Genomic DNA, 27722 nt, shown 5'->3' on the forward strand with positions numbered 1-27722 from the left:
TGAGGAAGCTGCTTGTTAAGGTGGCTAATTTATTAAGTTCTCTAGCCTTTCTACTACGCTGCCGTGAAAAGACGATTCTAGGTTTTGCCGTCTTGAGCCACCATAACAACACTGCGGCCAGGAGAATATTTCGTCGTGCCAGATTCGCCCTACTGGGGGAGAGGATGCATCAAATCTGAGAGTAGTTGGATACAAACGGCCGCTAGCTAATGGCCGTCCACCTGCAGCTGACAGAGTCGCTCTCAGCTTTGTATTGGGAATAGATTGATAGAAGCCGCAGTAGCACAACAAACGTCATCACAGGGAAAACATGAAAACGCCGAAAGGGAAATTCAACCGGCTTCCCCAGCAACAGCACTGGGCGGAACGTAAAACAGAAGAACGCACCATTATCAACATGACGACGGGAAACATCGATGCAGGTGCCATGTCGGTAGAACAAGAAGTGAAACTGCAGAAGAAATTCGGGAAAGACGGGACGAATTCTTTCAAAATAAGCCGCCGACCTCGAACACAAGAGCTGAGTGTAATGATCTTCGCTAATTCCGAAACGATGCTATCATCGTAGTCCTACCAGCTGACAAGTGCAATGCAGCCGTAATTGTGGAACTAGCCGACTGTGACGCGAAGATTCGGTTGATACTGGAGGAGCGATATGAAGTCGTCGTGTTTTTTGTATGACGAATATATTAACCAGGCCGTCGCTATCGCGATGAGAAGCCCATTAGCTCCTGTTATTGGCAACCTTTTTATGGAGAAATCCGAGGACACCGCCCTGGACACGTCTCCTGCTTTCATCGTTTCGTCAACATCACGTTCGTTGTCTCGTCTCATGCACATATGCTGAGAGAATCGTTGGACCACATCAACAATGACAGCGTGAAGTTCACTATTGAGGAGAGACTGATGCTGCCTCGTCGTTCCTTGATATCCTCGTCCGCCGAAAAACAAGTGCGTGTCTCAGCCACAATGTTTACTGGAAACCTGCCCACACTGACCGACATCTGCACGCTATCAGCTCCCACCACGCCTCGCAGAAAAGTTCTGTTCTGAAGATCTTGGAGCATCTAGCGGAAGCTATCTTAACCCTTTGTTTCCTGACGTAAGAAAAAATTTACTTTTTAACATTTTCTTTGCAGAATTTATGCTATTGTGGCCTCAAATGACGGTAGGATTTTTTGTATAATTTTATTTTATTTTTCACAATTTCTTTTCCTCCTGGTACTCAGAAGTACCGTCAGACTCCATGGACAGAATCACAACATGCGCAGAAAAATGCTCCAATTTTTATAACTTGTACTTTATTCCACATAAATATTAAATATTTTTACATTAGAATATTAACAGAAATATATTTCTGAATTTTTTTTTAAATTTCGTATAAATTTATTCTAGAGCAACTTCACAATACATAGTAACTTAGCTATACATTTTTGACAGTATATACATATCACATATTTAGTGATACCTCATGAAATTGTAGGAAACTTCTTTTTCTCATTGCAGCACAATACATGTACTACATTGTGGTCTCGACTGAATTTTATTTTTCGCACACATTTCGCATCGTCCTCTTTTACAACTGAACACTACAAAAAGGTTTCCTAGGTTGCCAAGACGTACATCCTTCGGAACGGACAAGTTATCCTTCCTTCTCCTTGGGAGAGTTATTTCATCTTTACCAGAGTTTCTCTTTTTGAGATTTGGCACTTGCTGTTCATTCATTAGCCCTAGTGCCACAGCGCGCCTGAATTCCAGCAGTGGCAGTGCCCCATGTAGATCACTAAAAATGACGAAAGCATTGACAAAAGCAATTTCTATTGCTCCCCAGAAGAGACGGTGCCAACATTTCTTTGATCGCTTGCCAAGACCATAAGTTGAACGTAATCTGTCTGCATGATCCACACCACCCATGTTTTTATTGTAATCACATACAATAACTGGACATGGTATAGTCATACTAGTTCCATCTTTCTGTTTTCTTGTCACTACTCTCTGTTCAGTGCCATGAAAGTTTGACGCAAAATACACTACTTTATTTTCCTTCCATTGAAATACTGTTAGGTCTAAAGATGAATCTCTGTGATTTGATTTACACATTTTTCTTTAGGTAAATTCCCCGGCAAACCTTTCCTGTTTGTTCTAATTGTTCCACAGGCAAATGTATTTACGGATTTCTGTGTGAGAAAAAGTGGACAGAACAACTAGTGAGAGGTAACGCACTGTTGCTGCAATAAAGTGTTCACACAACCTGACGGTACTAATGAGTCCGCCTTATATTTTCCACTTTATCACATTCACTTGTGACGTAATGCTTCAAACTATTATAAAACAACAAAGAAGGTAAGTACGTACAATGGAAAACTCAACGGGAGTTTCAATAAATTCCGCACAAATTCAGGCAATACCATGGAAACAAGCACATACAATCTTCTGTTTTCACAGCAGCGCGCGAAAAACAATTTCAAGCTCTGACTGCCAGAGAGAGCTATGTATTGCACAATAACATCTATGAAACAGTAGAGCAGAGATACTGTTACGTACCGACAGGCTCTCAGATCACGAAACTGCACCACGAGAAAATAATGAGTCAAAACTTACTGGTACTTTTAAGTACCGTCAGGCAACAAAGGGTTAAACGACGAAAACGTGCAGAAAAACTGAGCGGTTTACGCTTAATATTAAAGAAGAAAGACTACAGCAAAAACCAGATTTCTCAAGCCATCTTCTCGAAGACACGATAGCAGAAGGCCCTCGTGGAGGACACGAAGAAGCTTGCGTGTTTTATCATTCTGTGGATCAGTAACGGGAAAGATGTATTGGTTCTGTCTTCAGGGCTCCAGCAAAAATGCAGCTCATGAGGCCTGTGCAAGACTACGTAGGATTGAGAACGCCGTCAGTGTATAAAATACCGTGTGCGTGTGGTCAGTTTTATGTCGGACAGATCGTGCGTACTCTTGAATAGCTCTGTGTAGCACACGAGAAATGCTTATGCCTTGGGTAGCCAGATAAATCAGTGATAACAGAGCGTGCTCTAGACAACGGACATCGTATTGCATTCGACGAGTCATCTGTTACTACACGGGCTAACAGTTTCTGGGAGAGCCTCATAAAAGAAACGGTCGAGATAAAAGCAGCCACCGAAAGACTGAAGCGGGCGCGGCGGGCGCGCAACGGAAACACGATGTTATATGACGCAGGAGCGAGCGCCAGTGACGTCAGACAATGCAGCGCGGATGTGAAGGAAGTGCAGTCTTGTGTTTGCTTCTATATCTGCACCTGTCTGTTGCGATCTATAACTTTGTTTGAAATTTTACACACGAACTCAAACATTTTTGTGTGTGTTCAGTGTGGGCACCTTTTGTAGCACGACATATAACGAAACGGTACTTTACTTCTCGCCACATGTTCATAAACATGACAGGTGTTATGACATCTACTGTGGCGTAGATCTGTTGTCAAATCTACCAGATCTCGAACCCTTGTTCTGTAAACTATGTCCTTGTGAAACCCCCATGCACTGAAAAAGAGAAGTGCAAAGTTACTCCCCTGAGTACTAAAAGAAATCAGCCTAATTTCGATTACGCGATAAGTCACACAAATCTGAGGGCTGTAAATTAAACTAAATATTTAGGGATTACAAATAACCTAAATTGGAACGATCACATAGATAATATTGTGCGCAGAGCAAACCAAAGAACACTTAGAAGGTGCAACAGGTCTACCAAAGAGGTTGCTTACACTACGCTTGTCCGCCTTGTTCTGGAGTATTGCTGTGCGGTGTGGGATCCGCATCAGGTGGGACTGACGGATGACATCGAAAAAGTAAAAAGAAGGGCCCTTTTGTATTTTCGCGAAATAGGGGAGATAGTGCCACAGACATGATACGTGTTTTGAGTGGCAATCATTAAAACAAAGGCGTTTATCGTTGCGACGGGATCTTCTCATGAAATTTCGATCACCAGTTTTCTCCTCCGATTGTGAAAACATTCCTTTGGCACCCACCTACATAGGGAGAAATGATCATCACGATAAAATAAATCAGGGCTTGCACGGAAAAATTTAAGTGCTCGTTTTTCCCGAGTGCTGTTCGAGAGTGTAACAGTAGACAGCATGAAGGTGGTTCGTTGAACCCTCTGCCAGGCACTTTATTGTGAATAGCAGAGTAATCACGTAGACGTAGAAATGCAGCGGGGTCTGATCGGGGCATTGAGGGAGCCACTCAATGGAACCTCCCGCCCCTTCTCTCCCTTCCGATCCAACGTCGGGAAATGTCTCACATAAAAATGTGTTAACATCCACGTGATAGCGGGAGGGGGGGCATGGGGGCCACTATTCTACTGAAAAATGTCGAGAGGCATCAGTGGAACTGTGTACCTCGCAACCATGTCGAGATAAATGTGCACTGTCCCTGCCGCGCTTGCGCCATGCGACTCAGCGCTGCTTATGAAATGGTGTGAATCACATCTAGGAGAGTATCTCTGTCTATTACCTATTTAACTAATAACATAAAATGTCAGTTCTTCCGTTATAAGGATTTATTCGCGTATAACTCTAGCCCGGACGCCCTGTATTAAGGACAGAAGGAGCAATCGCACCACAGTCATCACTTGGCAATGGTCGAGGAGCACACGGTCGAAATGTCATGAATCTTACACCACTTGATGTCGGTGGAAGCCGGAGAAAATTTTATCAGAGTATGTCGCAGCGAAACTATGTATTCCTATGTTCAAAAAATTTTGGTGCGACGCAACTACATGGAATTGTTGCGGACGAAACACGGAGGACTCCCTCCTTACTGGAGGGGACAGCTAGCGCCTAGGCATTGTTTGCACGTAGAACAGCAATACTGGCACCTGCCGAACAAAAGGTGCACTGCTTCGGAAATTCCAGAGAACCAGCGATGCGTAAGGGGTACAACTTACAACGGTATACCACTATCGATAGTAGTACCCTTTAGAACATACCCTGCGGTGACAAAAGTCAAGGGATAGTGACATGAACATACACAGATAACAGTAGTACCATTTACACAATGTACAAAAGGGGAGCGCATTGGAGGAGCTGTTGTTTGTTCTCAGATGAGCTACATGAAAAGGTTTCCGACGCGATTTTGGTCGCACGAGTGTAATTAACAGACTTTGAACGTGGAATGGTAACTGGAGGTCAACATTCCGCGACCCATAGCGTCAAGAATGTGGCGACAACGCCAAATTTGTCATTACCGTTCACTACTGACCACGCAGTGGCAGAAGGCCTTCTCTAAACGACCCAGAGCAGTGTCATTGGCGTAGAGGCTAACAGAGGCAAGCGACACTGCGTGGAATAACCGCAGAAATCAATGCGGAGTGTGCAATGAAGAATGTATGCGTTATGAGAGTGCGGAGAAATTTGGCGTTGATGGACTATGGTAGCAGACTGCCGACGCGAGTGCCTTTATCAGTGTAATATATCTGGCTTAGTCAGCCATCATATTAGGCTCCAAGAAGCTGTTCCCAGAGCTGTGGAGATGTAAGAAGTATGTAGATGACGAAATGTGGTGTGAGGTACCTGTGACAGATACTAGATCCGGTACCATTCCCGTGAGAAAGACCCCCTGCATAATGCTGCTGCTCTGTGATTGGCTGCTGTGTTCGGAGCAAGGGCGCCAAAACGTTAAAGTATAGTTATTATTATTAGTTAAACTACTCATTGGAATGACTTCGCCTTTTAATATAAATATCTCTCAACAGCTGACTATCAATGTCATTTCAGAATTATTAAAAACAATTTAAATCAAAAACAAAAGACTGAGAAAAATGCAGACGAAGCACTTCCGAAGCGTTCGGGTCACGCCTTTTCTGGTATGGCGCGCGAAGTGTTTCGGGCTGTTCGTCACTCTGGATTAGGCAGTCCAGAAGAACAGACATGTTGTCTGTGGCAGGATGTGTTTGCCAGTATTCAGTATTAAAAGATTAACTCCGGTAGTTATGAGGCACAGACACATGCCACAAATAGTGTAAAGATACATTTTCTTAAACATTGTGTTTGATCATGTACTTTACTGTATGAGAAGGTGTTGTATTAAGATCATGTAGTCTTCTCGTGTGGCTATATTAAAATAAGCGAGTGGCATCCCGAATAAGTGATGCATTATTTCAGAACAGAACCTCGCTAAAAGTCAGTTTCAGCCTCAATATACAGAACCTACGGCCTGCGTGCTGTTTTCTGCGCTGGGGACATCAGCTTGAAGGCAGCACGTTAGTGAACTATAACAGAACCTTCATATTCCACACAGTGCAGTGGAAACAACTAGGCGCCTCACGTGTACTGCATGCACACAACAATGTGCTCAGTGACACGTCATCAGCAGTAATGCAGAGGAGGAAAAGGAGGAAGATCGTTATTAACACCAACTCATTCTTCCTTTCTTGCCGTAACAGCACGACATTGTCTGCAGAGCCTCCTCTGGGCTCGTGACCATGTCGATTGGACCATAGGCCACTGGTAAACAGTGTCCTCGTGAGATGAGTCGCGACTTCAGTTGGCAGCAGCCGATGATAGGATTCGAGTGTGGCACAGACCCCATGAAGCCACGACCCGAAGTTGTCCACAAGGCACTGTGCAAGTTTCTGGTGGGTCTATAATTGTGTGGGCTTTGCTGTGTTTACGAGGAATCGACTGGGTCCTCTGGTAGAATTGAATTGATCGTTGACTGGAAACAGCTATGTTCGGTTACTTTGACACTATTTGCAGTATCGGTATACTTCATGTACCTAAATAACGACGTAATTTTTATGGATGGCAATACGCCATGTCACCGGCTCAAAAATTGTTCGCGATTGGTTTGCAAAATATTCTGGACAGTTCGAGCCATTGGTTTGGCCATACCGATCGCTCAACACGAATCCCACAAATTTGACGCATGATCGACAGGTCCGTGCTCAGAATCCTGCACCAGTAACACTGAACCGTGGATTTACTTTTCAAAATATTTTCTTAAAGAATTAACTTTGTTTACTAGCGATTCATCAAGAACATTAATACATTTAATGACACTGTGAGCGTGGAGGTAGTTGCCAATGGGTAACTGATGAACAAGTTAAATTTTTTTTAATATATTCCTAAAAGCCCTTTTTCTAAACAGATTTAAAATTATAATGAGAAAGTACCCTGTAAATATCAAGTTACAATTTATTCAGAGGCAGAAATAACTATTTTTTTATTTTTTTTAATACTATGAGCTTTCGGGCTGAGAACCCTGCCGCTCCCTTTTAACACGGCCGTAGTCACGACCGGTTGCAATAAGCTCTGAAAGACTACACTGGTGCAAATCTGCAACACACCAGAATACTTTAAACTAAAAATTTTAACAACTCACACAAACACAAACTATGCACCCCGTAAGAGGGATGGAAATGGTTCAAAACATTCACATTAAAAATTATTTGCCACCGAAAGTGCTACTTGTTTTTAAAAGAATTCTTACGGGAAGGGTGGCAACTTTATATAGTAAAAAACCATTTAATTGAAATCCATGAAATGCAGTTTTACATAAAATATACCAACATGCTCTACATTACACATATAGGGTGGATAAAAACATATTTCAGGAATTCGGTCCTTACACCTTAAGCAATAAATTCGTTAACACCGAATCCGACAAACATGACAGAGGCAGCTATTAACGTGCGGCAGACCGACAGACAGACACTAACTGCCTAACAAATGCGGACGGGAGACAGACGAGCAAGCTGGGCACGAGAGACTGACCAAGAATAGTAGAATTTAACAAGTAACTGAAACAACATATCACGAATCACGTAACTTCTAATAACTGCGATTTCTGTCAAAGACCTGGCGCAGCACCCCCAAAACGCTCTCCCGAACCGTCCGCTGCCAGCCGCTTCAACGGACGCAGGAAGGCGCGCCGATCTCCCGTCTCATGGCGTCGCAGCTCGTCCCGGCCAGACCGATGTCGTGAGTTGACTCCTGTTGCTCTCGTGTGGGCCGCGAAGCCACTACGCCTCGCTATACGGCGCGGCCACTGGACTCACGTGGCGATCTCTCATACGCCGACGCTCAAGGCGGACAAGTCATCTTGTGTCCCAGTGCGCGACCGAGCAACCGATCGATCCAACCGCCAATGCCCATTGCCTGAGCAAACTCGAGCAGACTGGCACTCCGGAAGACAGACACACTAACCGCCTCACCAATGCGGACGAGAGACAGACCCAGACTAACTCGGCTGACCGACTGTCCCCACACTGACTCGGATGACCAATTGACCAGACTCGCCGAGACTGACAGACTGACTTTTAGCGAGCTCATAGCGCTCCTTAAATGCACCTGAACAGGTTTCCTTTCCCCTTTCCCACCAGAGGGAGACATCAAAGCTGCGATTGCCACAGCGGCGCCACCGCCATAAACGGAGGGTGACTGCTTCACTACGCGCTGCGGCGAGGTCTTCAACACAGCAATATTTTACCACGGCTCAAACACATTCGCAATTATGGACTTGTATAGAGGCAGCATGAGTCACTTTCTGCACCGGACATCCGACGAGAGGTTGAGTCGACGCCGCATCGATCTTCTGCATTTCGCCAGGCAATAGGAGGTCCTACACGGTATCCGGAGGTATCCCGTGACTTTTGTCACTTGAGCGTATATGATACTTGTATTTCGTTAACTCTTCACGTCCTGTTACGAGCTTCTCTGCACGTTTGGTGGTGGTGAAAACAATGCCGAGACGGAGGTGTTTGAGCGGTGTATCTGTGTGCGCGTTGCAGCAGCGGCGGCAGCAGCCTGAGCAGCAGCAGCAGCCACAGCAGCGCGAGCGCGGGCAGCAAGGCGTCGTCGCTGGCGGGCGGCGGCGCGGGCAGCGTCGGCGGCGGCTGCGCCTGCGGCTCGCTCCTCGACCTGGCGCCCTCGCCCTCCGACTCGGGCGTCGCCGAGCTGGAGGCGGCGCTGCGAGACCGCGACTCCGAGCTGGCGCACCTGCGGCAGGCCATCGAGCACAACGAGCAGGTCATCTTCCGCGTCTACCAGGAGAAGGAGCGCGTCTGGGAGCGCGAGCTGCGCAGGCTCAAGAGCGCGCACGAGAACCGCCTGCGCGCCGGCGCACAGCGCGCCCACAAGCTCGAGCAGACGCTCATGACGCAGACCTACCAGGTACACTCTCCTCTCTCACTGCCTCCACTGTGGCTCATAACATAGTTCCAGATCGTGCCCTTTTTGTGGGTCAGACGTGTAGAACTGTATAGGATGGCGTAGGTTCAGGTAGTCCACCTCCCTTTAAATGCGTATGCAGTATTTCGACGTCTGGCTAACAACAATGGACACTTTTATACAAAAATAGATTGTTAGCCTTCGTCTGTCACCATTTCGGTTCATTTCATCCGTGAAGTTAGACATTCCTCTCTGCGATCTGCAAATTACTTTCTCGATAGAAGCAAGAATTGAAATTCTGGAAGCATATGTGAAAATACGTTAGATTAAGGAAACGTGCGAAATTTTCGGGGTCAAGTACTCGGATGGAGGACTACCAGCAAAGAGACCAATACTGCTACATCTACATCATACATATTCCGCAATCCACCCTAGGGTGCGTGGCGGATTGTGCCTCGTACCACAACTAGCATCTTCTCTCCCTGTTCCACTCCCAAACAGAACGAGGGAAAAATGACTGCCTATATGCCTCTATACGAGCCTTAATCTCTCTTATCTTTGTGGTCTTTCCGCGAAATATAAGTTGGCTGCAGTAAAATGTTTACTGCAGCCAGCCTCAAATGCTGTGTCTGTATAAAAATTGGTACATCCACCGATCTGTGCAAAATGTAAAACAATTTCTTCATTTCGGATACCAGAAGTTGTTGCAGAGACAAAAGAACCCTACACTAAATTCGCCCAACAGTCGAACGTAAATAGGGGGGGGGGGGGGAGGGGTGTGGCATCGTAAATTAAAAAGTCTTAATTTGATGCCATATCGTATGATGGGTGTGCAGTAACTGCGGGCGAACGACCATCAGAAACGTTTAGATCATTGCACGTGCCGTTTGAATAACATCAACGGTGGTTTTTTAGACCCTTTCCATTACATCGTGAGTGATGAATTGTTTCATCTTTCCAGTGATTTGAGTTCCGAGAACACAAGGTACTCGGCAACGGAGATCCGTCTCTAAAACTGTGAGTCAGCAGCCAATCCGTGATGAAAAAATTGTCGTTTGGTGCCGTGTGATAGGAACGCGCATCATTGACCGATATTTTTTGACGCTACCCTCAACACGGTTGCATATATCAATTTTTGATACATTTTGTGCTGAGCTCATCGATGCTTCTTAAAGATGGGCCAACATGGCACACGTCTGAGGTATCCCAGGAACGAGTCCATGATGTCTTCACTGAGGAACGAACTGTCGTCAAACGTTTATGGCCACCACGTTCACCGCATCTAACATCAGGTCACTTTCTTTCCGGTGGGGACACTTACACTGCAACGTCTAGGAAACAAATCCACACACAGTATAAAAAAGGAGACATCAGCCGTGAAGTAGCTCCATCGATATCCGAAGTTTATGCTGGGTGTAGGACTACATAGACGGCCGGTGTGGCCTAGCGGTTCTAGGCGCTTCAGTCTGGAACCGCGTGACCGCTACGGTCGCAGATTCGAATCCTGCCTCGGGCACGCATGTGTGTGATGTCCTTAGGTTAGTTAGGTTAAGTAGTTCTAAGTTCTAGGGGACTGATGACAACAGACGTTAAGTCCCATAGTACTCAGAGCCATTTGAACCATTTGTAGGACTACATAAATATGCTTAGACGTGCACAGCTGTTTATTGATGTTGCAAATGTATTTTTCACTGTAGTTTACGTTGTAAATAAATGTTCGCGTAGATGGTTGTTGTCTTGCAAACCCTGTTGACTCAGGGATCGAGACGTGACTGCACGATCCGTTATAGCCATGCGGATAAAATGCCTGTCATCTCGACTGCTAGTGATACGAGGCCGTTGGGATCCAGAACGGCGTTCCGTATTACCCTCCTGAACCCACCTAGTCCATATTCTGCTAACAGTCATTGGATCTCGACCAACGCGAGCAGCAATGTCGCGATACGATAAACCGCAATCGCGATAGGCTACAATCCGACCTTCATTTTTGTAATTTCACTGAATTTCCTTTATAGTTACACGGGCTACTTTTATCTACGCCACCTGGTATAATACCTATTGCAGTTTCGGCTCTGTAGCCATTTTTAAACGGATCGCTAGCATGCACTGGTAGTTAATGACGGTGCACCCTGTAGTTCACTGACTTAGCAAATGTGATGAGATACTGCGGCACAGATTGCATCTACTCCATATACAATGTTGGAACAATAAATGTTGTTATTGGAAACCTCTAAAAGGGTGTACTAATAGTTTTCTGGCAGTGTAATAGTGTCAGGGCAATTATGAGACGCCATTCTGTTACTAAGATTGGAACTCCTAAAAGACAATCTGTGCATTCTATGTTCCCGATGCAAACAGCGAGCGTTTTCTTGATGAGAGTGATACGGGAGTGACAACGGCGCGTCTGTGTGTGTGTCTGCAGCTGCAGCAGGAGAAGCAGCGGCTGGTGGAGGAGGCGGACGGGTCTGCGCGCGAGGCGGCCGAGCTGCGCCAGGAGGTGTCGCTGCTGCGCGCGCGCCTCGAGGAGACCGAGTGGGGCCTCTGCCACAAGACGGGCGAGCTGGCGCTGCTCAAGGCGCAGCTCAAGGACGCGCAGGTCCGCACTCCGCCCTGCTTCCTCATCTCCGCATCCTCACACGTCTGTACCCTTTTCCACGCCTTGACAAGCCAGTCCTGTGTTTCCTGCGAAATCGACGTCCATCACGACACATTCACATAATTGAGAACCACAGCTATGTCGTGACGCCTCATCTTTCTTAAATCTGCACACTAACTTCAATGCCTTCCCTTTACAGACTGTGAAATCTTTCTTGATATCTACCCATCCCTCTCCTCCTCTTTCTCGATCTCCAACGCTTAGCTTGCCAATTACGGCTTAATACACTACTGGCCATTAAAATTGCTACACCAAGAATTATGCAGATAAACGGATATTCATTGGACAAATGTATTATACTAGAACTGACATGTGATTACATTTTCACGCAATTTGGGTGCATAGATCCTGAGAAATCAGTTCCCAGAACAACCACCTCTGGCCGTAATAACGGCATTGATACGCCTGGGCATTGAGTCAAACAGAGCTTGGATGGCGTGTACAGGTACAGCTGCCCATGCAGCTTCAACACGATACCACAGTTCATCAAGAGTAGTGACTGGCGTATTGTGACGAGCCAGTTGCTCGGCCGCCATTGACCAGACGTTTTCAGTTGGTGAGAGACCTGGAAAATGTGCTGGCCAGGGCAGCAGTCGATCATTTTCTCTATCCGTAAAAGGCCCGTAAAGGACCTGCAACATGCGGTCGTGCATTATCCTGCTGAAATGTAGGGCTTCCCAGTGATCGAATTAAGGGTAGAGCCACGGGTTGTCACACATCTGAAATGTAGCGTCCACTGTTCAAAGTGCCGTCAATGCAAACAAGAGGTGACCGAGACGTGTAGCCAATGGCACACCATACCATCACGCCGGGTGATACGCCACTATGGCGATGACGAATACGCGCTTCCAATGTGCGTTCACCACGATGTCACCAGACACGGATGCGACCATCATGATGCTGTGAACAGAACCTGGATTCATCCGAAAAAATGACGTTTTGCCTTTCGTGCACCCAGGTTCGTCGATGAGTACACCATCACAGGTGCTCCTGTCTGTGATGCAGCGTCAAGGGTAACCGCAGCCATGGTCTCAGAGCTGATAGTCCATGCTGCTGCAAACGTCGTCGAACTGTTCATGCAGATGGTTGTTGTCTTGGAAACGTCCCCATCTGTTGACTCAGGGATCGAGACGCGGCTGCACGATCCGTTACAGCCATGTGGATAAGATGCTTGTCATCTCGACTACTAGAGATACGAGGCCGCTGGGATCCAGCACGGCGTTCCGTATTACGCTCCTGAACCCACCGATTCCATATTCTGCTAACAGCAATGTCGCGATACGATAAACCGCAATCGCGATAGGCTACACTCCGACCTTTATCAAAGTCGGATACGTGATGGTAAGCATTTCTCATCCTTACACGAGGCATCTCAACGACGTTTCACCAGGCAACGCCGGTCAACTGTTTGTGTATGAGAAATCGGTTGGAAACTTTCCTCATGTTAGCACGTTGTAGGTGTCGCCACCGGCACCAGCCTTTTGTGAATGCTCTGAAAACCTAATCATTTGCACATCACAGCATCTTCTTCCTGTCGGTTAAATTTCGCGTCTGTAGCACGTCATCTTCGTGGTGTAGATATTTCAATGGCCAGTAGTGTAGTTGTCTATAGCATGTCCTGGTCCGTCCTGCAGCTTTTCTTCCCTTTGGCGTATGCTGGTATTTCCCACTCTTTCCAAGTGATTGGTCAAATTCTGTTATTTAATATTTTATTGTTTACTGATTCTCTGTTTAATATGTACGTGGTGTTCGAAAATTCCCATTACATACTTCTAGGACTGGTAGAAGGGAGTGAGTAAATTCCGAATAGGAACCTATGTCCGGAAGCACTGTTTCTGTTCTGCGTGGGTTTCAGTTCAGATGAGTAACGCGTTCTCGTCTTCTGAGGAAAAAAGTCTGAGTTGCTTGTCCTGATAGGCCACAGAATAGACAGGATGACGTTTACTACGTTAGACGTACAGCGGATGTGAGGTCTTATCCAGCGTTTAATTTCGGAGACTCCTGTGGAAAGAGACGGTATGCTGGGACGAATTTTTGCTACTGCACTAGAAGTTGAAGAGACGCCAAGTACACACTTGTACCAGAATATCATTCGTAGGGACAATGTCGGTAACATCGAGCCGTACTGTTCTGTACGTGCAGTACGATGAGGGTTCTTTAGTGGAGTTGTAAACAGGTAATGTTATAGTGTTCATACAAACAAATCTGCTTAAGTGATAAAAGGATGTATCGTTAAGTTTCCTTTCGAATTGTTACCTAATTAATTTCCTCAGCAGAAGCGGATGAGTAAATCATCTGAATTGAATCCGTCGTAGAAAACGGGAACGGCACATTTCCAGACATGGATTCCTATTCAAAATATTATGTAATCACGCACGTCTAAAAGTCCTAGAAGTTTGTGAGGGTAATTTCCTAACACACTGTGTTAGTAAAAAGCTAACTCGGTTAATGCTTAATGGACCACAATTCTAGTTGCAAGTTGTCTGTGTAAAAGCTCCAAGTGGCAGCAAAAATTTGATATCCAATGTTTCATACGATTATTCACCGAATTTAAAAAGTTGTAAATCTGTCGTAATCTGCTCATTTAGCAGGTATGATCGTATGTTAAACTTCTAACACAATAGGACAAGTATTAGAATTAGAAATGTGTCCCTTCAGGCAGCATAAACGACAGCGCTCAAATTATCCAGACTATATTCACCCGGTATTTGAAAATAAGAACACTTACCGACTTACAACAAACGTTACCCACAATCTTAAACATTCTTTTCGCGCTGACATTCCCCACAAAATGATGAAAGAGAAGGTTTGTCCCTTACTGTCTTTTCGCTTCTCATGCAGTTTATCTTCCGCATGACGTTTTAACGGTATTCGGAACACATATTGGGGACAGTATACACACATACCACTAAATATACCTGCAAACTTGTATAATTGTACGACAATGCTGGACATATGACATCTTAAACATTGAGATGATTGAAAAACTGGTATTTGTTTAAAACGGAGTGCAAATTACCCAGACTAAACTCATCCAGCGTTTGATGATAGAGCACTTATCGACTTTGAACGAACTTTAATTTTAAACTTGTTCTAAATTACTTCTCGCTTACAAACTTAGCGTCAAATATTTAACGCAGTAACTCATTTGTAACGTAAAGAAAAACCTTTAAGCCGTCTTACACATGAGAGTACAATTCTTTTAGGAATTAAGGGTTTGCTGGTACTTTCCTAATATCTTCATTTCGTATCCTGTACATTTTATATATACTTTAACACTCGTTAAGTCTCATTTCTCCCGACTGTATTTTATTCAGTTGCTTTTGAGTCAGCACCCAGTTTTTGCTGCTATAAAGCAGTTAGGAAGACACACAGCTACATAAAATGTCATTTTACTTTCTCTTCTAACTTCATTTTTAAAAATTCTTTCAATGGTCCCCATGCAGCTTCAAACTACCTGACTTTTTGATCAATGTCCTCATTATAAAAGGTTAAGTCATAGGCAAGGCACATAAAATTCCACAGTTGTTCCAAAATGTTTTTTTGCAGTAGAATCTTCAATCTGAGATTATCTTTACCTCTAAAAGCCATAATTTTAATTTTGCTAACGGAGGTTTTAAAATTATAATTTTTCTGTAACTGTGTGTCATTTTTTGAATCATTTTGTCTTCTGCAAACACAGATGTTTCATATCCTGGGTTTATCATTCCATGTTTCTTTAAAATATTGTCAGTATATGTGACTACTAAAATGTGCATGATAAGCTACACCCTTGTCTAAGTTCTACATTTTGTAGACATCTTCCACTTCTTTTAATCCCATGCATATGATAAAATTAGTATTTCTGTACAGACTGCTTATTACCAAAATTAGGTGTGGTGGGTAGCCCTCATTTTCTAGTATTTGCCACAATTTTATTCTGTTTACCCTGTTGAACACATTAGGAAACCCTAGAAAAGTGGAATATGTTTCAAAGTTCTTATCTCTTCTTTGTTTTATTGTTTGTCCGGTGGTCAGGACATTATCTACACACCACCTTCCTTTCCTAAATCTACCTTCCTCTTCCCCTAGCTGACAGTCTGCAATAGTTTCTAATTTTTTATTTATTATTGTACTATAGATTTTATATCCTGCATTCATCAGACTAATTTCTCTGTTGTCTTTGTATTTTTTGCATTCTTCTCTATAAAACAATTTTTAATTAGAGCTATTGACAAAGAGAGAGGTAACTAGCTATTTTTCGAGAATTTATTAAGTAGATGTAAAATTCTTGGTATGTATATTATACTACTACATTTGTAAAATTCATATGCACTCCATCTAATCAAAGTGCCTTCCTAATTTTTACTGATCTTAATAATATATCTAATTCTTGTATTGTTACAATGCCTATTTCAGAAACTTTATTTCCATTGGAGTTGTCTAACCATCCTATCAAATATAATGTTACTGACATCTCACATTCGGAATGAAAGCTCCATCCCACTCTTTATGTACATCATTGCAATTGCCCCCATCTTTTTCCATGCACAATTAGACTTTGGACCACCCTCAATACTTTCAAACAACCTTTCTAATACCAGTTAACCTACATTCCGAAGAGCCCCAGCCATAGCATCCTTAGTGTGAAGACCACATGTAGCCCATCTTAAACTATTTAAAATGATTATTTTCATGCCTGCCAACATATTTTTTATTATTATATTAAAGGGCAGAAGAGTGGCAGCAACAGTGCCTCTGCCAACCTGTGTAGAGGGTTTGGGACTGTAAAAGCTACTATGGGACTTTAAAAAATAAGTTACACATTATTTTGGCAGCCCAAGTAATTTTCAATGAATGCTGCACTACGAAATGACTGCCGTACATGATACTATTTTTTAGAGTAGCTTCCAACTCTCCATATACTACAGTTACAGTATTCTACCAATCGTTCAGTTTCTTGACAACAGAAATCTGCTCCTTGATCACGGAACTATTAAAGAACCACCATGTGAACTTCTTTTTCATCAATAAATCTGTGATTGGTGGGAATAAGTTTCTCGATTGCCTTGCCATTGTCATCTGCGGTTGATGTTGATGGCCTTCCTTTCCAATCAGCATCACTTGTCTCTGTAGTTTGGTAGAATTATTGCTGACATTTCACTGCCACTGGATATGACACAGATTTTCATCCCTATATCACCAGAATTTCACTGTGAATCTATGTGTAATTTAGACATTTTGCACACAAGAGTTGTACTGCCACACACAATTCAACTCTAGAGAACATTTCCAGTGGCTGTGCCATTTCATTCCCCCCATATCACAGTAGAACAGTGTCTGCAGGAAACACAGAACATGCACTTTCTTCTGAATATGTGCCACTCTCATTGTGTTATTGTTTTAGTGCAAGATGACATGTATAACTTATTTTTAAAGGTCCCCTTCTATATGTTAGTAAAAGAGTAATTCAACGCAACTATATCTCTAGTAAACAGACAGGCTAAATTGATGACTTCAGAATGTTTGACTCTGAACAGAGAAGATATATTCCCAAGAAAATTTGCAGTACAGAACCAACAGATACACGAATTTCGATATTGCTGTAACAACTTTATCATTTAAAGTTCTTGTATTGGAATTAGAATTACTGTTTATGATGCTTATCATGTGGCTCCTTCTTGCAGTGATTCTCAGTTACATTAAACAGTAAAATGATCCCAGATTTTTTAAATATGTATCAGATAATGTATGCCACAGCTATTTTCCTATAGCAATAGTCTTTCAACATCACAAACCCATATTCTCTCCACACCATTCACTCACATCTTTGTGCATCTGCTTGCCCTGCTAGCTTTGCACACAATCTCCCCCCCCCCCCTCACCCTCCCCCTTTCCCATTTCTCTCGCTCCTCATATTCCCTCAACAAATTGCCCTCACCATATCATCAAATATCCCCATCCTCTCCTCTCTACTGCTTGCCTCCATTCCCCCATGGCACCACATCCTGCCTCACCTCTCCACTCTCCCCCCTCCCCCCCACCCACTTCCTTAGTGTCCCTCTCCCATTCATCCTCCCCTTCTTCCCTCTTTCTTTCCCTTTCATCTCCTGTGGATTCCCACTACTCGTCCTGTGTCCCACTCCTCTTGTTTCACCCTACTCCTCCTCCTCCTCCTCCTCCTCCTCCTCCTCCTCCTCCTCCTCCTCTATCTTCTTCCTCCTGCTCTTCTTTTCCTGTCCCTTTAGGCTTGTCAGATCCATAATGGATTAAAGTTTTAACCCTAAACATACTCCTTTTCCACTTTGTAATGGAATTAAGTTTCCCATTCAGGCTTATCATGTCCTCAATGGATTTTAAGTTTTAACCCTAATGATACTTGTTTTCCACTTCATAATGGAATTAAGTTTTACCCTTAACCACTCTTGTCCTTCATCCTGTCTTCCTTTCCCATCACCCTCCAACTACTATGTCATTCTTATCCATTTCATTTCTGCACTGCCCACCTTATCTTACTCCTTAGTCCTTTTCATGTGATTTCTCTGTCCATTCCATCCCGAACTCTTCATTTTATTTCAGAAGTGGGTAAGTTTCTAAGCCAGTCATGTTGATTTGGCAGGGTGAGCAGGCATCGAAAGGGCAAGAAGTGGTGCAGCTGCGAACAGAGGTGCGTGAGCTGCGTGCAGAGTTGGAGCGCCGCAGTGACCAGCTGAGGCAGCAGCGTGAAGAGGTGGCGCCACTACGTGCACAGTTGGATGCACAAGCCCAGGAGCTGGCCCGGCTGCGAGCACGTGAGGCTGACCTGGCCGCACAATTTCAGAGTGAGAGGCTCACCTGGGCGCAGGTGCGTTGCATTATACTACTAAAAGTTCTGCTATCTGCTACATTTGACAAGGTAGATCAGTGTTCAACAATGTGCTAAATTTGTCATGAAGCACACTCTTGGCTACTTTCTTGTTTATTGTTATTATAATGCAGTTCTAAGATATTTATGGCATTGTAATTACAAAAGTAGGCTTCGTTTGCTGTAGAGTGACAAGATAAATACATGGACACATTTGATGTTACACGGAATAGAGTGAGTGGAGGCTAGGATGCTCAAAGTGCTCAATAAGTTCACTGATAAACAGTGCACAACATGTCTGTCAGCTATGCTCCACACATGCAATGAAATCACCTATCAGATAATTGGGATCCATCCCAGAATGCCTCTCACATAAGCTACCACGACAACTGACTACAGGTAATATATTTCAAATTATTAGCAAATGCGTCTCATTTCCTGAGTTGGAATTGCCTAGTAAAATATTACTCTTAGCAGGAAAATGGGAAAGCTACTAGTACTTCAGGTGTCTAATGCTTCAACCATTTGAGTTAAGCAAAACTACTGAAGGCAAATAAGTGGAAGATTGGAGTCTCTTGGAACTGTGTATCAGTGAAATGTTTCATTTTTCATCTGTAATATGCAAATGTTTATGATATTTTATTAACAAATCCAGGAATACTCAGTTACTCACAAACTACATGTAAACATAGTGGAGAGCAGTTAATGCACATTCATGGAAAAATATCAGAGGAACTAACATTAGGAAGTCATGTAATGAGTAGTTGTAGAACTGCGATGCCTGTAAAAAGATAAAGGAATCATAACCGCTTTAGGTGACAAAATCTGTATTTTGGTTCAATTTTTAAGCAAGGAATTACTGTCCTGGTTGACCGTCTGAGGAAACTTTGGCCTAACTACTGTTATATGTTAATTTCAGTCTTGGTCTCAATACTTGGGCATAGTTCACAAGTAAGTGGTTATATTATCTTAAGAAATGAAACATAAATAAAACGGAAAAACCTTTCATGGGGGATTAAGTAGTGTACGTCACTTTTGATTTATGAGGAACAGTAAGAATCAAGGGATGATCTATGATTATATTGTTGTTCTTTATAGACTAAAGGATCTAGTTGAAAATGAAGAGCAATTGATAAGCTCATATTTGAAAGATTCTTGCTAAGAATAAGCAAACTGAAATACAGAAGTCCTTTGAAGCTGTCATGAAAAAAATCTGACAACTGTTGAAAATCAGATCAAAAGATATTTAGATCATTGTGCAGGCTTACATTTAGAAATCAGATGAGAACTATGTTTCAAAAAATTTGTTTATTTGCAAAATAGATTAGATGTGACTGTTGTTAACTCGCATAGACTCAAAACTGTCTTACTGAAGTCATGTGGATTGTAGCACTTGACAGTGGAAGCTGCTGTTCAACAGTATTGTTGCTGTGTCAGCTGCAGCTGCTGGTCTCTAGGCAATACCAATTGTTATCTCTGTCCTGTGCCCTCATAGCAAACTGCAAAAGAAGCGAATAATTGTACTATTTAAGGGACAAATTCACACATGACAGCTATAAAATTATTTCCAATAGTAGAGAAGACAACACTAGGTGAATGTTTTGATGTAACAATCATCCAAGAACAACAAAAAAGTTCCTGAACCTGTGTGTTCAAAGAACAGGTCTACATAGAATGCATAATTTACATATGTCATGAGAAAGTACTAGACAAAATATTGTAGTGAAAGGACGTTGAGAGACAGATATATAGATGACAGCAAATTGATGGAATTCAAACAGAAGGTGCAATAACAACAGTCTATGCAATAATCATTTTGAAGATGGTGGCTTGCTATTGGAAGAAGCAGAGACCTAGAAGACAAAACCAAAAGAAGAATTGAACTAAAAACAGGTGCTCACTGTTACAAATGAATACTGGTTAACACCAAATGTAAGTCATTGATAATCACAGATAAAGAGTTCAAAATATCTAGCATTTAGTTCACTGTCCAGAAGTTTTGAGATTCTGTTACTACAATATTCTTAATTTTTTGAAACAGCCATGATCTGGTTCACTGTAAGCTTAAATAGAATAAATTATTTATACCTGCTTTGAAAGGAAAGGAAATAGTGTACCTTATAACTGCAAAACAGTTAACTATTAATTTTGTTTATAGTTTGCTGTGTCAGTCAGTTTGTGGCCACTGTATTAATTTTATTCAGCCATATTAAGACCACTTGATTAAAAGCTTCTATTTTGACCTATTCATTACTGCTATGAGAATTACTAGTTCACAAAATTGTACTCTGAGACATGATCTGTAAATCCATGATGATGTAGAAGTAAAAAAAAGTTTAATTATCAAATTGTAACTATTTTCAATGCTATTTTGTACTTGGAAAATCAAACAAGAGTTTCATCACTGTGGCAAATGTATTTGAAAGAGACTACAGGATGCAAGTGCGATTCACAGAATACATACATCTCTAAGAAAAAGATGCACAATGGTGGAATTATCCAAATGGGGCAGAAATTGGTAGATGTGATGTACATGTGCACACAAACAAATGATTATAGTTTCAGATAAAATGATTTAGCCAAGAGAAAGAGCTTTACAAATTAAGAAAGCCAACAACATGCTGCTCCACCTTTGGCCCTTATGCAAGCACCTATTCAGCTTGATTGACAGAGCTGATGGATAACCTCCTGCGGGATATTACACCACATTCTGCCCAATTGACACGTTGGATCATTGACATCCCGAGCTGGTTGGAGGGCTCTGTCCGTAATACTCCAAACGATCTCAATTAGAGAGACACCTGGTGACCTTTCTGGCCAAGACAGCATTTGGCAAACACAGACAAGCAGTAGGAACCCTCACTGTATGTGGGCAGACATTACCTTGCTGAAGTTGAAGTCCAGCATGGCTTGCAATGAAGGGCAACAAAACAGGACATAAAATACTGTTGATGTATTGCTGTGATGTAAGGGTGCCATAGATGACAACCAAAGAGGTTCTGCTTTGAAATGAAATGGCACCCCAGTCACTCACTCCTGGTTGTTGGGTTTCAGGGTGGGCTACAATCAGGTTGGTAGCCTACCGCTGTCCAGGGCATCTGCAGACCCATATTGAGCCAGGAATCTCATTGATTAGTGTAGAATTATCTTCAGTGATGAGCCACAGTGACCAGCAAAGATGTGTCTGGAGACACCCAGGGGAGTGCCATGTTACTGGCTTGACCGTCACCCGCTGTACGACACAATAATTTGAAGTTTCAGTCTGGGGTGTCATTTCACTTCATAGCAGGGTCTCTTTGGCTGTCATCTTTACAGCACTGTGGTACATCGATAATATTCTATGCCCCATTTCATTGCCCTTCATGGCAAGCCATCCTAGTCTTAAATTCCAGCAAGATGATGACACACACACACACACACACACACACACACTCACACTCACACACACACACACACTCTCTCTCTCTCTCTCTCTCTCTCTCTCTCTCTCTCTCTCTCTCTCTCTCTCTCTCTCTCTCTCTCGGACATCCAACAACTGCATCAATCAGTGCCCAGCCAAATAACTGCTTTCATAAGGACCAGAGGGGGACCAACACATTATTGACTTGTTGGATTTGTTAAGCACTTTGTCTTTAATAAATCATCCAATTTTTATGAAATCATTTATGTAATAATTTGTCTGTCTGTACAAGTAAATCAAAACTTCTGATTTCTAACCCATTTGGATAATTACTTCATAGTACATCCTTTTAAAAGGGTATACCACATAGCAACTTTCATCAAAGAAGCTATTCTTCTGTAGAATATCTCAGTGGCTGATGTGGTACACTTCCATCAAAGTATTACAAGTGGTGGTGTTGCGCATGATCATGATCTTGACTCTGGACATATTGTGAAAAACTAATTCTAATATGCGGCTATAGATACAAAAGTCCAGACAGAAATTGCAACTAATATCATCTCAGGCACAACTTAATGAATACCGATAGATCAGTCATTCAGACATTGTGCTCTCTCTCTCTCTCTCTCTCTCTCTCTATGTAGCTTCAACTGTCTTTTTCCAGGAAAAGGAGAAAGTACTGCGTTACCAGCGCCAACTCCAGCTCAACTACGTGCAGATGTTCCGTCGCACGAAGTCACTCGAGGCAGAAGTTGAGAGTCTTACGTTAGAGCTGGAACTGGATTCGAAAACAGCAGCTGCTCCCAAGAAGCTACCAGCCATCGAGATGGGCCATACTATTGAGCTTTGAGGTTGCAGGTGATGAAAACTGCAGGCAAGTGCCTGTGTTGTTGAGATGCTCTCTTGTGGGAACTGATGCTGGTCGTAAAGACTCAATTCATCAACCTACATAGCTTTCTTCCATGAAGAGCTTACACATTTTGAATATCCCTTTCAGTATATTTCTGTAGAAAATAACACCTAGAAAAACACAAATTTTGTTACTAGTTATGTTACGCCAGGTTTTGAAGTAAGTGTATGAAATGCATCTTCAGTTTAAATATTGTGTTAGATAGTTAAGTATTTATAACAGGACTGTAATTCTGCAGTTTTAATGTACTGTAAACTGAGAAGTGTCTTCCTGACGTGAGATGGACGTGTATATATTCCAAAGTGTAACTCATAAGTAATTAAAGTGTGTGATGACGGGACCAACTGAACATGCCTCTACTTCATGCAAGTGAATGTAGTAGTAATTCTAGCTGTTTATAATAGCTGCTGCTTATATTATAGCTTAAGTCTGTTCATTGCAACAGAATGTTAGTCTGTGCCAATTAACCAACAGCTGCAGACATAAAACTAGTTATTTGTGATGCTATAACAATGTGACAAACAGTTATTATAATGTTTTCACATGAAGACTGTACCTAAATATACTACTCTTATTTATTAATTTCATTCCTGAATGGGTGAGTGGAATGAATATTTTCATATGACATGTTCCTGGTGAAATTTTAGTTCTGCAGTTACGAGATATGACTATCATAATTTCACCATTGTAATAAAAGCTTTAGGGCAGAATTGTGGATGCATGTGGACAACTGTGACATTGGTTTACAGCAAATGTCTATTTTGAGCATTATATTGCCACAGAATTTTAATCACTTTTCAGGATTGTCATTAAGGTTCAAAACACTCCTTATTCCCTATGTAGCAAACATTATTTCCATTCTTCATTGGTGATCCAATAAAAGTTAAAATAAAAATGAGCAATAGTATAAAATTAATAACACTTGTGTTCAAATGAAGAAATATGTGACTATTGAGCTCAGACACTACTGAACATAGGTTATCATCTCCACTTTCTCACAATTTTAGTGATAGCAGTTTATGGAAGTGACTGCCAACAGTATTTGGAGATAGAAAGTGAGTCTTGTTTACAACTTTTGTTGACAACAATTGCCATCTGCATGCCACTGTCGAGCACCACTTGGAGTATAATTTTCTCCTAAGGTGTGACAGATTATTTACTACCAAAGTGTCACATTAATATATGTACTATTTAATCCAAACTGCTGTGAAAGATAAATTATGTAATTTAATTAACCATGACATTCAGTGTTAATAAAATTTTAATGTGATGATGAAATAAATAAATGATTCTTGTTTAAATATCCAAATCTCTGAATAGAAGTTCCCAGTTCACCAAGACGAAATACAGCAAACGAAATCACAATTTAATTGTATCAATTTTAAATATTCAAGTGTTTTACAGGATTTAAATTCAAGACTATAATTTGTACATTGGTTTTAGGCAATTTTTCTGTATTTTGCATAGTCTTGCAGAGAATTACGCCAAACAAATTTCATCAACAGAATAAGATAAATTTATAATTACTACATCAACATTCATCTTTCAGAATAATCACTTCTGTAATAGTCTGCAGACAAAATACTTTAATTAACAGTTGGTTGCTGGAGAAAATGTGTGTGTGTTGTGTACATTTGTGGTTGTTAGAATTAAAAAGTTCAGAATTGTTTTCCTATGACACACACACACACACACACACACACACACACACACACACACACACACACACCTGGGAATTAATATTTATGAAACACATTCTTGGATAATCAATCACTGATCTGTTGATGATAAGCTACCATTGAGGAGTAAATTAAATATGAAACAGACATTTTTTCAATAGCCTTATGCCACTAAATGATAAATTGGGAAAGCTCAAGAGAAAATAATATCACTAATTATCAGAATAAATACAACTATTTACGGGAGCATATTTGTGTGATGCAGGCTTCAGAAACTGTATCTGTCGATAAACATTATTTTTCACATAATAGGATGATGACTGAAGGACATAATGTATGTGGATAGGGGAAAAAAGGACTCACTGTAAATCAGGTTATCTGGATGTTTTGTAAAATTTTAAATGATATGTTGGTAACTTTGACTTCCAAGAAACCCCTCGAGTGTGAGGTCACAAAAGGCCAATGATGATTATGCCATCTGATGTCCCACTAATTGTCTACCATGCAGTACATGTCATAGGACAATCAAATATTGTGGAAATATTTTTAAGGACACGCAGAAGAGAAATAATGAAGCAAACGCTGAAAGAAAAACCTTTTAATTTCCAAATTAGAGGGATAACATCTGTTTTTATGTTCCATGTTTGAAATGTTGCTCAGTGTGATGACAACCTGCAACCATGACAGTTTGTATAGATAAAATTTCACAATTGTTAACAGTACTTTTTGAATAGTGTACCATGGAATGTTCTCCTTTCATGACACAGCTTGAGCACTGCTCGAAGAGTGCACACTGTATCCAGCATTCTAGCCATGGCAACAGCAACTTAAACAATATGTGACAAAATTTCTGTCAGCCTTGGTCAGAAGAAATTCCCAAATTTCTGAAACATGTTCTTTGGCCCAAGTGCAAGAGGAGGACCACTTCACCACATCCTTTTAACGCATTAATATTTGCAAAGAGCAGCATCACCATTGCTGTTGTTTTGATAAAACAGCTTCACGGGTAAAGCTCCGCTCACATTCTTCAGACCCAGGTCGAGTGCCTGCAACTGTAAAGAACTTTGATACTTCAGTTTCAACCCATGGGACCATACCAGTACCAGTACCAGCACCTACTGGCAAGTCATGACACTAACATTATTAACAACACAAAATCCCACAGTTAACAGTCTGAACATCATTCCTATAAAGTACCCATACCCATGGTAGAGGTGTAGGCCAGCAGTTGCAGGAAGTTTTGGGGAGTGAGTACCAGGTCACCAGCATTGTGAAGCCTAATGCAGGATTGGCTCAGGTGACTTTTGACATAGGGGGGTTATGTAGGGATTTTACTAAAGAGGATCAGGTAGTGATTGTGGGTGGGGCTGGTAATAGTATTGATAGGGATGGGGAGTATGACATAGATGGTGTCCTGGAAAAGATAGCCACTCAGACTGGCAACACGAATGTGCATTTCCTGGAACTGTTTCAGCGTCACTATCGGCCTCATCTTAATACAGCCGTCAGGCGTAATAACATGAGACTTGGGGGTGCGCTGATGACAGAAGGCATGAGCCACATTTCAGTGGTGTCGGTGGAGTCTATCAGCAGCACGGGTTTCACTAGACATGGCCTGCACCTCAACAGGTATGGGAAGGGGAGGTTGGCAAAACTTATAGGTGACAGCATAGGTGGGGGTGGTGGGATCACTCATGGGAAAATTCCGGTAGTTGTGGGTGTTAGAGCTGTACCTTTTTTAGATTGAAGTCAGCTGATAGGTATTCCTGCTTAAGGGAAGTCTCTCTAACAAAGAAACCACTTTCTACAAATCTTGGGTATCCGATTAATGAGGGAATTAGTATATTTCATCAAAATATACAAGGTATTAGAGATAAAGTTAGTGAACTGCTTATAGATGTTGACTCTGAAATTATTGGTATATCTGAACACTTCTTAAATAAGGAGATAATTCAGAGGCTTCCTTTACCAGGATACAGGTTGGCTGGCAGCTTTTCTAGGAGCTCTTTGCGGTGTGGGGGAGTAGCCATGTATGTGAAAAACGGTATCCCATTTGAGTCAATTGATGTTTCAAAGCACTGCACTGAAAAGGTGTTTGAATGTTGTGCAGGTGTGGTTAAATTTAGTGGAGCTAAACTTCTTACTGTTGTTATTTTATAGATCCCCAGACTCCGATTTCACAACATTTTTGCTAAAGCTAGAGGAGGTTCTTGGTTCACTTTATAGGAAATACAAAAAGTTAGTTATATGTGGTGATTTCAATATTAATTGTATAAGTGATTGTGCAAGGAAAAGGATGCTGGTAGACCTCCTTAATTCATATAATCTTATGCAAACCATATTCTTTCCAACGAGAGTGCAAGGGAACAGTAGAACAACCATAGACAATATTTTTGTTCATTCGTCATTATTAGAAGGGCATTCTGTTAGCAAAAAGGTGAATGGCCTTTCAGATCATGATGCACAAATTTTAAGTCTAAAAGATTTTTGTGCTGCAACACATGTTAAATATAGTTACCAACTTTTTAGGAAAGCTGATCCAGTTGCTGTACAGACTTTTGTAAACCTTATCAAGGAACAAGAGTGGCAAGATGTTTATAGTGCTGATACAGTAGACGATAAATATAATGCTTTCCTCAAGACTTTTCTCGTGCTCTTTGAAAGTTGCTTTCCGTTAGAACGTTCAAAACAGGGTACTAGCACAAACAGGCAGCCTGGGTGGCTGACTAAAGGGATAAGAATATCTTGTAGAACAAAGTGGCAATTATATCAAAACGTTAGAAACAGTCACAATCTAAATGCAGTAGCCCATTACAAACAGTATTGTAAGGTGCTTAAAAAAGTTATTAGGAAGGGCAAAAAGTATGTGGTATGCAGATACAATAGCTAAGTCTCAGGATAAAATTAAAACCATATGGTCAGTCGTAAAGGAAGTGGTTGGTCTGCAGAGACAGGTCGAGAATATAGAATCAGTGCGTAGTGGGGATGTCCGTGTTACTGATAAGTCGCATATATGTACAGTACTTAATAATCACTTTCTGAATATAGCAGGTGAACTAAATAGAAACCTAGTCCCAACAGGGAATCATATAGCGCTCTTAGAAAAA

The 27722-nt window shown here is 41.9% G+C and overlaps 1 protein-coding gene across 1 annotated transcript in view; it reads left to right on the top strand.

Annotated features, from left to right (window-relative positions):
* The window catches only part of LOC126220111 (leucine zipper putative tumor suppressor 2-like), a 157405-nt gene extending 133203 nt beyond the window's left edge, over positions 1-24202 (top strand). Inside the window, exons 4-8 of the mRNA XM_049942151.1 lie at positions 8769-8841; positions 8884-9150; positions 11570-11743; positions 18402-18626; positions 22691-24202. Coding sequence (XP_049798108.1) covers positions 8769-8841; positions 8884-9150; positions 11570-11743; positions 18402-18626; positions 22691-22876 — 925 coding nt within the window. The 3' untranslated portion in view covers positions 22877-24202. The remainder of the gene's footprint in view (positions 1-8768; positions 8842-8883; positions 9151-11569; positions 11744-18401; positions 18627-22690) is intronic.
* The last annotated feature ends 3520 nt before the right edge of the window (positions 24203-27722 follow it).

The sequence above is a fragment of the Schistocerca nitens genome, chromosome 1, assembly GCF_023898315.1.
Source record: "Schistocerca nitens isolate TAMUIC-IGC-003100 chromosome 1, iqSchNite1.1, whole genome shotgun sequence".
NCBI lineage: Eukaryota > Metazoa > Arthropoda > Insecta > Orthoptera > Acrididae > Schistocerca > Schistocerca nitens.